The 12,770-nt window shown below is 43.1% G+C and overlaps 1 protein-coding gene across 3 annotated transcripts in view; it reads left to right on the plus strand.

Annotated features, from left to right (window-relative positions):
* Nucleotides 1–12,770, plus strand: part of ELMO2 (engulfment and cell motility 2) — a 155,084-nt gene that overhangs the window by 114,631 nt on the left and 27,683 nt on the right. For 2 of the 3 annotated variants that reach the window (XM_073606296.1, XM_073606297.1), the window contains 5 exons: nt 7–158; nt 2,765–2,843; nt 3,003–3,038; nt 3,227–3,277; nt 9,588–9,710. In XM_073606296.1, the coding sequence (XP_073462397.1) occupies nt 7–158; nt 2,765–2,843; nt 3,003–3,038; nt 3,227–3,277; nt 9,588–9,710 (441 nt within the window). The remainder of the gene's footprint in view (nt 1–6; nt 159–2,764; nt 2,844–3,002; nt 3,039–3,226; nt 3,278–9,587; nt 9,711–12,770) is intronic. The other variant, XM_073606298.1, reaches the window with a different exon arrangement.

Below are 12,770 nucleotides of genomic sequence, written 5' to 3' on the forward strand. Positions count from 1 at the left end.
CCTTAGATTGCTGGATACGTGTCTCAGCCATCAGTGGATGTCTCCATTCTCCAGAGGTCGTTGGCAATCTTAGAAAGTATGGTGCTAAACAGCCAGGCTCTCTACCATAAAATAGCTGAGGAAATCACAGTGGGTCAGCTCATTTGTCACCTGCAAGTGTAAGTCTCCGCTCCACTTTTTTTTTTTTCTAAATTCCGATCAGAGTTAAAAAATAAATTAACAAACTACTTTAGCCAAATAGATATAATATATTGCATATAACTATTTGTATCCAATATGGTGCTGATAATCCTATCATGCAAAAATTTCGACTGCTAAAACAAATCCTGTTGTAATAGACAAAATCTTTGGTGCCGAAATATAATTGTTGGTGCAGGTGACAGATTCATCTACCTGTTTGTAGACAGCTACATGAATTTGGGGCACATACCGAGTGTGAAGACGCACTGAGACCCTCGGTGCAACTGTGCTTCCTCCCTGCTGCTGGACCCGTCAGATAGCGAATCAGCATAGAGATTTCTACCCGAGGGAGATTTACAGACCCTAGTTCCCCATCAGGTCCACTACCCTTGTGATTGACAACAGGCAGTGGGTGGGTTCTTAGCCAATAGACAGCCTGCTGTTGGGTATAGCATTCACCCACTGCCTGCTGTCAATCACAAGAGAGAGTGGACCTGATGGGGAACTAATATCTCAGCTTCCCCATAAGGCTTTGCCCACTGCATTGTCACTGGTAGCTAGGAGGCTGTCGGCTGGGAAGCCAACGGCATCCTAAATCACTTCCTCCGGGTTGACGTCATAAGACGTTGGGGACTTGAAGTGGCTATATCTGGATGATGCCTGCAGCTACAGGCATCATCCAGATATCTTTTTTAGCAGGAAATTCCCTGCCATGTAAAAGCCATTATAGCAGCTATTTAGCCGCTTGATTGCTTTTACTGGTCCCCAGCCATCTCTAAGGCTACTTTCACACTGGGGCGGGGGTGCATTAGCAGTAAAGCGCCGCTAGTTTTAGCAGCGCTTTACCGTCGTTTTAGCGGCACTGACATTTTTTGGGGGTTTTTTTTACAGCCTTCAGGCTTTCCAGCATTGAGTAGAGATCTGGGGACTAGTAGACCCCATATTTCTCTGTAAAGAGGACCTGTCATGCCATATTCCTATTACAAGGGATGTTTACATTCTTTGTAAAAGCAATAAAAGTGGTCAAAAAAAAGAAAATTTACGGAAAAGTGTTAAAAAAATAAAAATAAACTAAACAATAAAAAAAAAAAAAGTTTTAAGCGCCCCCGTCCCCTTTTGCTGGAACGCAGAAGCGAACGCATGCATAGGCTGCACCCGCATATGTAAACAGCATTCAAACCACACATGTGTTGTTAGAGCGAGGGCAATATTTCTAGCAAATTTTTAAAGCTTTGCCTATGGCGAGTGCTGAAGTTTGGCGCCAATTGAGGTAATTCATAAAAGTGCTCTTTAGCTCTCAAAAAGCCAAATGAGCCTATTGCAGACAAAAATGGGAAAAATATATAATTTTTTATTGAAAAAGTATTCACATACAATTGCATGAAAAAATGTTAAAACATGAGCTATATGAGTGATGAGAGAGGGGGGCATAGAGGGTGGGACTTTATATGAAACACATGGAAGCGAAAGGATAGTGAGGTGGAACAAAGGAATTTTATTCATGTCACAATGTAAAAATACATATAATGTTAATACACGATAACAAAAATAACATGCTGATAATACAAATATCTCGAGTTGTAACCATAAATGTCGAAGATGAAAGAGGTAGACATGGTAGTAGACAATCGAGGGCAAAAGGGTAACAATCTCCCAATTAAGAGCATAATAAAATTCCTTGATACGTTCCAAAGTTCCACACATTCAAAATATGTTAAAAATCGTAAATGCAAGGTAAAACCTGCAAGATCTATGGCTTCACTAGACCTGTTGGGGTAATTGTTATATGGAGACTTGAAATAGATGTGATTGAATGAAAACACGGCATCATATAGCTCTACGCGTTTCGTGGCTGAGACGCCACTCGTCAGGAGCATGCACGTGGTGATCTAGGGTAGAATTAATAAAAAAGATCAGTAATCATTATAACCATAATTAGGGGTGAAATATCACCACCTGCAGCACGTGGGTGCAAACTTACTGATTGAGATCCGCCAGCTAAGATGCGGCGGCGAGGTGCCAAAGCATCCAACAAACTCCTCCAACTGAGAGCCGTAGCAGACGGCCTACAGGGGGCATCCCACATGGGTCGCGAAACAGGGCGGGCATGGAACCCCAAGGAATCACTGTAGAAAGTGAAAATAGATGGATTGGAGTGAAAGAGTACCAATATTGACTGAAAAGGTGATGGGGGGGAGGGAGGGGGTGAGACCCTGTGCCAGTGAAGGAAATTGGTGATGAAGTGAGGCCATTGTGCATACATCATGGTAATACAACCGTACAGGTACATGAACAACATAGCATGATATAGGTATATATAGTCATACTGGTAAACCCCGACGCATTTCGACCATTAACAATAGAGGTCTTCTTCTGGGGGGAGAGGAGTACAAGAACTCTACAAGCACATATGTCCACTCTGTTTAGATGCCCCACGTTTTCAGGTTTTACACATATGGTAACTGAAAGCGATCGCCATAGCAACCAATAGAGTTTCAGCTTTCTTTTGCAGCTTGGAAATGAAAACATCTTCACATGCTTTTCCTAACTATACATTCTGCAATCTCCTCCCTTTGTCTTTCAGTTGTAATCAGGAAATCCAGACTTACGCCATTGCTCTCATCAATGCACTGTTTTTGAAAGCTCCCGAGGACAAGCGCCAGGTGTGTACCTCACATCCAACTCACTTTACATTAGGCCGCGGTGTGTAACTTTGTGTCCTTGCGTATTTGTTCTTGTTTGACTAACCCCTTGAGTCCTGCTGGTTTCTGTCTGCTATTAACTCCCATCTTTGCTTCTGTTTGTGTGCATTGTGCACTCAGGAGAAGCCTCAGAATATCTTGGATCTTCCCGTTAGTGTGAGTACCATGGGAGGGCCTAGTTTGGGAGTTTCTGTTGTCCTCCTCCTGTTTCTCACACTTGGACTGCTCCTCCTTATGTAGTGATTCTCTTCCTCAGTTATTCCTAGCTTTCCTCCTCTTCTTGCGTTATCCTTTTTTGCTGCATTATGTGACTCGCACATAATTGTACTCTCTTTTTCATACAGGAGATGGCAAACATATTTGTACAGAAGCACCTCCGATCTATCATACTCAATGTAAGTAAAAGACGAGTAACGACTGAGCATTACTTATGTTTGACTGGACAATTTCTGCAGCGTCAGCAAATTTCCTTGGGTATGCTCCGTGTCAGTAAATGGGCTGCTGTTCTCATTGTTAAAGGGTAAAGATGTCTACAGACACTAGATGGTGGCTGGCTGTAAATGCATGATAGATTGTAAAAAGTCATTATTACAAACTATTGTTTGTGCCTTTAGATAGGGGAGGGGCAGAACTTAGGATGTTGGTCTGTCTCTGGGGAAAATTGTGATTGACCATTGAAATTCATCCAGGCCAATTGCTTCTTCCTTTGAGAATCTTCAGACATCAACGGAGGTTCCTCATTCTCAAGTCAACTGTAAATGGTCAGATTAACATTCTGTAAAGCCTGTAGGTTCCTTTAAAATGAACCTGCGTTTATTAAAAGAAAAGTTCAGGATTTAAAAAAATAAATAAATGTATACTCACCTAGGAGGTTGCAGCATTGATCCAATGCTACATCACTCCCCCAATGAATCTGCAGTGAGAACTGAGCGATCGAACAACATTGATCGATCAGTCCTCCCCGTCCGCTATGAGCAGAGAACCAGAGTCTGTCAGTCAGCGGCGCTCTGCTCTTCCCTCCAGCGCTGGGCTGTGGAGGGATCGGGAAAGGCTGAGCCAGGTGCCGGACCAGGCATCTGGGTGGATCCCGACCATATGGTTGGGATCTTTCTCGAGCCTGAACCGGCTGAGTGGCATCAGCTGAAAGCGGCTGACGAACGAACTGCACTTCTGTGATCCAGAGAAGAAGTATGTAAGAAAAAAAAAGCTTTAGCCATTCGTCTTCTTTAACTACTTCCGGACCGCCCGCCGACGTTACACATCGGTACTTTGACGTTAAATACCGGGGTTATGGCAGTAGATAGCGATAGCTTAAAGTGGTGTTCCGGCCGAAATTATACTTTTTAAATAAAAATACCCCTATAATACACAAGCTTAATGTATTCTAGTAAAGTTAGTCTGTGAACTAAGGTCTGTTTTGTTAGTTTATAGCAGTAGTTTGTTATTTTATAAACTTACAGCAGGCCGTGGCCAGGGCCGGTACAAGGCAGGGGCGGAAGGGGAACGTGCCCTGGGCGCTACCATTTGCTATAGGGGGGGGGCGCAGCCTGCAGGTGACGTTCTGCCACGCCCGCCGCCCGCCAATGTGTACAATAATACAACAGTCCAGTGCATTTACAGTCCCCAGCGGCACTGTACAAATTGCCTTCGTGTGCTCCTGCATCCTCCCTTCCCTCAGCACAAACTACACTGTTACAGTTTACTCCCCTACGGAGGAGTGCCGTAGTCCCTGCCAGCGCCGTGACGTCACACACGGCCGGAGGTGAGGTGGGAGGACGCAGAGGAGCGCAGGGAGGCGGGAGCTGTGTCGGCGCGCTGTCACCTCAAGGAGCGAGCGAGCGAGCGAGCGAGCCGAGCTGAGCTGAGCTGAGGTGAGGTGAGGAGAGGAGAGGAGCTGAGGAGCTGCTGCCTGCCTGGCTGGCTGGCAGGCAGGCTCTAGTAGCTGCTGCTGGATTCAATCTGGAAGGAAGCGAAGGTAGAAGATTGCAGTGCCCGTGTGTGCCACTGCCAGTGTTCTGACTCAGATCTTCAGCAGTGGTGGTCACTGGTCATTAACCTCGCCTCAGCCTCAGATTTATTAATCTGTTTTTAGTGTTTACTTACACAAGTTCAGAACTTCTGAGTCTGAACTTGTGTAAGTAAACACTAAAAAACAGATTAATAAATGGCTGGATTGGGGGAGGGGAGGAGGCTGAGGCGAGGTTAATGACCAATGACCACCGCTGCTGTTTAACCACTTAACAACCGGCCCATAGCCGAATGACGGCTACAGGGCGGTTGCTTAACTCTGGGAGGACGTACTATGACGTCCTCCCAGAATTCCCCTCTCGCAGCGCTGTGGGCTGGATGTGTAGTGCCCACAGCGCTGCTCAGTGACATCCAGCCATCCATCCATGCTCAGCCATCCCTAATGCTCTGCAATGCCCCACAATACTCTGCAATACTCTGCGATGCCCCAGAATACTGTGCAATACTCTGCAATGTCCCACAATACCCCGCAATACTCTGCAATACCCCGCAACACTGTGCAGTACTCTGCAATACCCCGCAATACTCTGCAATACCCCGCAACACTGTGCAGTACTCTGCAATACCCCACAATACTCTGCAATACCCCGCAACACTGTGCAGTACTCTGCAATACCCCACAATACTGTGCAATACCCAGATATACTCTGTGATACTCGGCGATACCCCGCCATACTCTGCAATACCCCGCAACACTGTGCAATACTCTGCAATACCCCACAATACTGTGCAATACTGTGCAATACTCTGCAACACCCTGCAACACTGTGCAATACTCTGCAATACCCCACAATACTGTGCAATACTCTGCAATACCCCACAATACTGTGCAATACCCTGCAATACCCCACAATACCGTGCAATACCCTGCAATACCCCACAATACTGTGCAATACTCTGCAATACCCCACAATACCGTGCAATACCCTGCAATACCCCACAATACCGTGCAATACTCTGCAATACCCCACAATACTGTGCAATACTCTGCAATACCCCACAATACCGTGCAATACTCTGCAATACCCTGCAACACTGTGCAATACTGTGCAATACCCCACAATACTGTGCAATACTCTGCAATACCCTGCAACACTGTGCAATACTGTGCAATACCCCACAATACTGTGCAATACTCTGCAACACCCTGCAACACTGTGCAATACTCTGCAATACCCCACAATACTGTGCAATACTGTGCAATACTCTGCAACACCCTGCAACACTGTGCAATACTCTGCAATACCCCATAATACTGTGCAATACTCTACAATACCCCACAATACTGTGCAATACTCTGCAATACCCCACAATACTGTGCAATACCCCGCAATACCCCTAAATACCCTGCAATACCCCACAATACCCCTAAATACCCTGCAATACCCCACAATACCCCGCAATACCCAGCAATACTCTGCAATACTTTGCAATACCATGCAATACCCTGCAATACCCTCTGATACTCGGCGATACCCTGCCGTACTCTGCAATACCCCGCCATACTCTGTAATACCCTGCCATACTCTGCAATACCCCGCCATACTCTGCAATACTCTGTGATACCCAGCCATACCCTTCCATATCCAGCCATAGTCTGCAATACTCGGTGATACCCAGCCATGCTCAGTTATACCCAGCCATGCTCGGCCTCTGTTTGTGGCCAGGCTGTGGAAGTCTCACACATGTGGTATCGCCGTACTCAGGAGGAGTAGGAGAATCTATTTTGGGGTGTCATTTTTGGTATGTACATGTTATGTGTTAGAAATATTGTATAAATGGACAACTTTGTGTTAAAAAAAAATGCATTTTAACCACTTCCCACCCGCCGGTTGTCATACGACGTCCTTGACTTTGTGCGGGGATATCTGAATGAAAAACGGGGGGGGGGGGGGCGCAGTTTGCCATCTTCGCCCTGGGCACCAAATGGCCTTGTCCCAGCACTGGCCGTGGCCATCTTAAGTGTGGGCATCTGAAGCCAGACTGTATTTCTTCCTGGATCTCATCCTTGCAGATCTCGCACATGCTCAGTGCAGCACAAGCAGTGTAATAGGTTTCAGGTCAGGTTTCCATAGCAATGGCAGTTTCAGAGGAAGTTGCCGCCCCTTCCCAGAAGGCATTGCTAACAGGAAATGATGCGATGGGCCGCGGCCAGGGAGGAGGAAGTGAAAAATGAATACAGCAGATATACAGTAGGTGCTGAGAAAAAAAGAAAAAAAAAATATCCAATTTGTTTACAGTGCACAGTTTAGTGAGGGATGCTGAAGAGTTGTAAAAGTGGGTGGAACTCCACTTTAAATGGCAGGCGGTCCGCTTTAAGATAAAAGTGGGACTTTTTTTTTTTTGCTTTTTTTTTTTTTTTTTTTTTTATATTGCATTTAAGTGTAAATGTGAGATGTGAGGTCTTTTTGACCCCAGATCTCACATTTAAGAGGTCCTGTCCTACTTTTTTTCTATTACAAGGGATGTTTACATTCCTTGTAGTATAGGAATAAAAGCAATCCAATCCATTTTTTTTAAAGGGACAGTGTAAAAATAAAAAGTAAAATAAAGAAGAAAAAAATAAACAAAATTTAAACAATTTTGTCCCGACATGCAGAAGCAAACGCATACGTAAGTCGTGCCCGCATATGTCTACAGTGTTCAAACCACACATGTGAGATATCGCAGCAATCGTTAGAGCGAGAGCAATAATTCTAGCAAAAGACCTCCTGTAACTCGGAACTGGTAACCTGTAGAAATTTTTAAACGTCGCCTATGGAGATTTTTAAGTGTCAAAGTTTGTTGCCATTCCACAAGCGGGCGCAATTTTGAAGCATGACATGCTGGGTATCAATTTATTCAGCGTAACATTATCTTTCAAAATATTTTAAAAAATTGGGCTAACTCAACTGTTTTCTTAACTCAACTGTATTTTTTCCAAAAAAAAAAATTGCGTTTGTAAGACCACTGCGCAAATACAGTGTGACAAGTATTGCAACCACCGCCATTTTTTTCTCTAGGGGGTCTGAAAAAAATATATAATGTTTGGGGGGTTCTGAGTAATTTTCTAGCAAAAAAAAAAAAATGATTTTATATTGTAAACAACAAGTTTGAAAAATAGGCCTGCTCCTTAAGTGGTGTACAGCCGTAATGTACAGCTAAGTAAAAACTTTACCCCGATGCCCAGCCTCTCCCCAGTATCACACACTTGCCTCCCCCTGCTCTGCTCAGGAATCATGAAAACAATATAATGGGGTGCTACTGCTAGAGGTTGTGGGATGCTGTGATGCTGTAACTGGTGCTTTCATTAATAAAGATTTTAACATATTTTGATATTTTGGAACTGTCAGGTATAAGATTTATTATAAACAGCTGCAGCTTTCTTCTCTTCACATGTTCTATGAAAACAGTAATGGGTTACATTGAGGCAGAGTTGCAGGCATTGCTCTTATTCCACCTTTTTCCCTTTTCCGGGTTTTCATTTGTACAGTTTACAGTCCAGCATCACATGACATCACTATAAGTCATACATACTGTACATAACACCTGTCCCCATTGTAGCCCCTGCTCTGGGCATGGAAGCAAAGTACATCTATCACTTCTAAAAACAAGCTAAATGGAAAGAGTCCTGAAACATCTGGGCGCCCCAATATTAAAATTCCAACACTTCCGTCAATACCTGCAATAGGTATTCTTGGTGACTAGCAGGGAGGTGCGAGAGGGGTTTGCAGATTCATCAACATCACTTAAAAAAGTTGTAATTTGCATATGAGAGTGTTTCAGGTTTCGGTGCTCCTGATGATGCGCGGGTATATACGGCAGGGCTCTCAAACTGGTGGCCCTGTTGCAAAACTACAAGTCCCATGAGGCATTGCAAGGCAGACAGTTACAAGCATGACTCCCACAGGCAGAGGCATGATGGGACTTGTAGTTTCGCAACAGCTGGAGGGCCACTAGTTTGAGACCCCTGATCTATGGAGACCTCCAGGGTCTCCATTTTGGTCATAAAGCTGACTTGGCTCTTTTTTTTTTTTTTTTTTTTAAGCTACAGGTGCACTTATATGGTATGGCTGAATTAGTACAGAGATTGAAGCTTAATTTCAACCCTAATTCAGTAATACCTCCAAAAGTGCTCTAGTCTATGTATCTGCAGCATATACGGTGCACTGTAATGGGTCTTTAATTGAAAGGTTGCGAGCACTGAACTTATTCTCTCTGGAGAAGGACGCTTGAGAGGGGATATGATTTCAATATACAAATACCGTACTGGTGACGCCACAATAGGGATAAAACTTTTTCTCATAAGAGAGTTTAACAAGACTCGTGGCCACTCATTACAATTAGAAGAAAAGAGGTTTAACCTTAAACTACGTAGAAGGTTCTTTACTGAAGAGCAGCGAGGATGTGGAATTCCCTTCTTCTCAGCGGGGAGCATTGATAGTTTCAAGAAACTATTAGATAAGCACCTGAATGACCGCAACATACAGGGATATACAATGTAATACTGACACATAATCACACACATAGGTTGGACTTAATGGACTTGTGTCTTTTTTCAACCTCACCTACTATGTAACTCTGTAACCATGAAATGACACGTCCACTTTAAAATATAGGCTGTTTCAGTGTCTCACTTATCTACTAAGGTAATGTTTCTCCCTATGGTATAGTAATGCCTCTGTCCTGTTTCCACAGCATATTATACGAGGAAATCGGCCCATTAAAACAGAGATGGCACATCAGCTCTATGTCCTCCAAGTACTAACCTTTAACCTCTTAGAGGAGCGGATGATGACCAAAATGGACCCCAATGACCAGGTGAAAAACGAATCCATTTATTCATCTCTAAACTCATGTGACTGAGAACAGGATGTAGATTTGGAAATGTCTAATTAAGACATGGCGGAATCCCTCAAAGCATATCCTCCTGCTCAGTGGGGGATCTCTCTGCTGATCCCCTCTGAGCAGGCGGATGACAGGTCCGTGTCCACTCCACTATGCAGAGCGGACACGGACACAGCCTGCTGTTTTCTATGGGGCTGTCAGATGGAAACGGATTTATCTCCGATCCACTGGATGGATGAGGAACGGGTCCTCATCCGTCTGTTTTTAGCGGACCGAATGGGATGCGGGTTGGTGACAACGGACACATCCGCTGACATCCGCCGTCCCATAGAGAACAACGTGTGGTCTGATCGGGTTCGCCTGAAAAATGGACAGATGGACCCAATTGATCCACTGGTGTAAAAGGGGCCTAAAACAGTCACACAGATTCTAGCTCTTATTTCCACCTACAGGTTAGAAAAGGAAAGATCTGATTAGTTTCTCTGAGTAACATGAAGTCCTTATTATCAGAATCTTTTTATAGTTGAGACCAGGATTCAGAAAAACCTGTCCCTTGTGAAATTGCAAACTCAAAGCTCGCTTAAAGTGGTAGTAAATTTTCCTTGTCAAAAGAAGTTTATTGAGTATACAATGTTATAAAGATACATAAAGTAAGTTTACAAGGATCTATAAAGTAAGCTCATTGTTTTACAGTAGGGTTTATATAGGTAAATATCATGAAATTTCAAATATTAAACATTGGGTTCACGTAAACCTAAATTAAAGATATATATCATTTCCTTAGTTACTTTTGTAGGTATTTAAATGATTTATACCTACTATACATATTGTTTACAGGTAGAGTGTATATAGGTCAAATAAATTCTGATAATGAGCTTTAATCGTAAGGTGGAGAAAAGGAAAGAGAAAGAAGAAAAAGGGTTGAAAGGTAGAGGTATGGTCCACAAGGTTGTCCCGCTCGTCAGTTTATTATTCTTTTTAGTTCTCTTTGAAGCCTTAGAATGGGTGTCTCTGTAAGTCATTTAATCTGTTACCATGGCAACAGGACAGAGTCATTGAAGTTTGACAGGAACTGTTGTTTTATCCAAGGATGCCAAAGTTTTTCAAATTTTGGAATTTGGTTTTGATCGATGGCTACCATCTTAGCATGGGACATTGTATTATTCATTCTGTGAATTGTTTCTGCTAGTACCAATGTAGGAGATTTCCATGCCTTGGCCACTGTTTGTTTTGCAGCCGTTATTAGTTGGATCATAAGTTTGAATTGAGAGAGTGTTAACCATTCCGGTTTTAGATTAAGTAAAGTTAAATATGGATCTGGTTGTATTATTTTTTTAAATATTTTAGATGCAATCACGAAGACTTCCTTCCAGAAGGTTTGGATTACTGGGCATGTCCACCATATGTGTAAATATGTGCCTATTTCTGGGCATCCTCGAAAACAAAGAGCTGAGGTATTAGGTGAATATTTTGCCACTCTAGTGGGTACAAGGTACCAGAGAGTTAGGACTTTATAATTTGTCTCCAGTGCTAAGATGTTGGGTGAAGATGACTTAGATGTGAGCCATATATTAGACCAGTCCGTGTCTTCTAAAGTTCGTCCCAGGTCCTCCTCCCACCTCTGAACGTAAGAGGGTCTATTAAGATTTGCTACTCCATATAATTGATTATAAAGTGATGAAATTGTACCTTTAGCAAATGGATCTTTTGTACAGATTGATTCAAAAATGGATAATTGGGATAATGGTGTATCCCCCTTTAGGAATGGTGTATAGAAATTTTTGATTTGGAGATATCTAAATATCTCAGAGTTTGGTAGATCATATTTTTCTCTAAGCGATGGGAATGAAAGGAATGATTTAGATGCTATGAAGTCATTTAGTGTCTGAATGCCTGATGTTGTCCAAGCTTTAAAAGAATTTGGGTAGATCCATGCCGGATAAAAGGCCGGATTTCTGATAAAAGAAAGGAGAGGATTGTGTGGAGATTGTAACTGATATTTGGTTTTTAGTTTATCCCAGAGAGATAAGAAGTGTTTAGTTATGGGATTATGAATTTTAAAGCGGTCTTTAGGATCAGTGGTAGTAAATTTTCACCTAAGAAAAAAAAAAACCTCCTGCAGGGTAATATCATAATGTGCTAGTATGCATTGCATACTAGCACATTATGAAAGACTTGCTTTAAAACGAAGCCCTCCAGTGGCGCGTTGTTAGTGCTGACAGGGCTTCCATCTTCACTCTTCCTTTCGGGTTTGCGGGCTCAGGCCGTTTGAATGGCCAAACCGCGATAATGTCTCTTTCGTGCAAACGCATGCGAGTCACAGCTTTGGCACAGAGCTCTGAAGGGACAGCATGGAGTATGCCATTCTTTCAGAGCGGATGTGCTGGTGATGTCACCGGCTGTAGAAACAACAACTATCCCCTAAATGGTGCACATTTAGGAGATATTCCTTGTGCTTACATGTAAGCTTTATTATAAGCTTGCCTGTAGGTACAAGTGTCCAAATGGTGTTTACTATCGCTTTAACATTTGACTTCATTCGTTGCTCAGATCAGCTTTGAGAGACTAAAGGCCTTTTCATACTTACAGTATATGTGGGCAGTAATTTTTATTTTTATAGCTTGTTACTGAATGCATTAATACACATTTTTGTGCATTTGTTTAACTGTTTATGCAAGCTTTCCGTGTATTAAACACCGGTTTCTTTGTTAAAGCGTTGTGAAGAGTAAGGGAACTTTCCTTGGACTAGATGGAATTTCAAATTAACAAAACTTCAGAATACATGTTTGTGTGCACTTACTTTTGATTTTATGGGGTCTGCTTAAAGTGGTTGTAAACCCTTTACAACCACTTTATACTACAGGCAAGCCTATAATTAGGCTTACCTGTAACTACACTGAGCGGTTTAGGAGATATCCCTGTATTTGCATGTGCCAATGTCATCGGTACATGCTCACTTAGGCAAACTGAAGCAACGGCGCGTACGTGCCGTTGCTTCAGTTGTACTGTGCCGTCACCGGCGGCTCCTGCGTG

Source organism: Aquarana catesbeiana, linkage group LG12 (genome assembly GCF_042186555.1).
Source record: "Aquarana catesbeiana isolate 2022-GZ linkage group LG12, ASM4218655v1, whole genome shotgun sequence".
Lineage (NCBI taxonomy): Eukaryota > Metazoa > Chordata > Amphibia > Anura > Ranidae > Aquarana > Aquarana catesbeiana.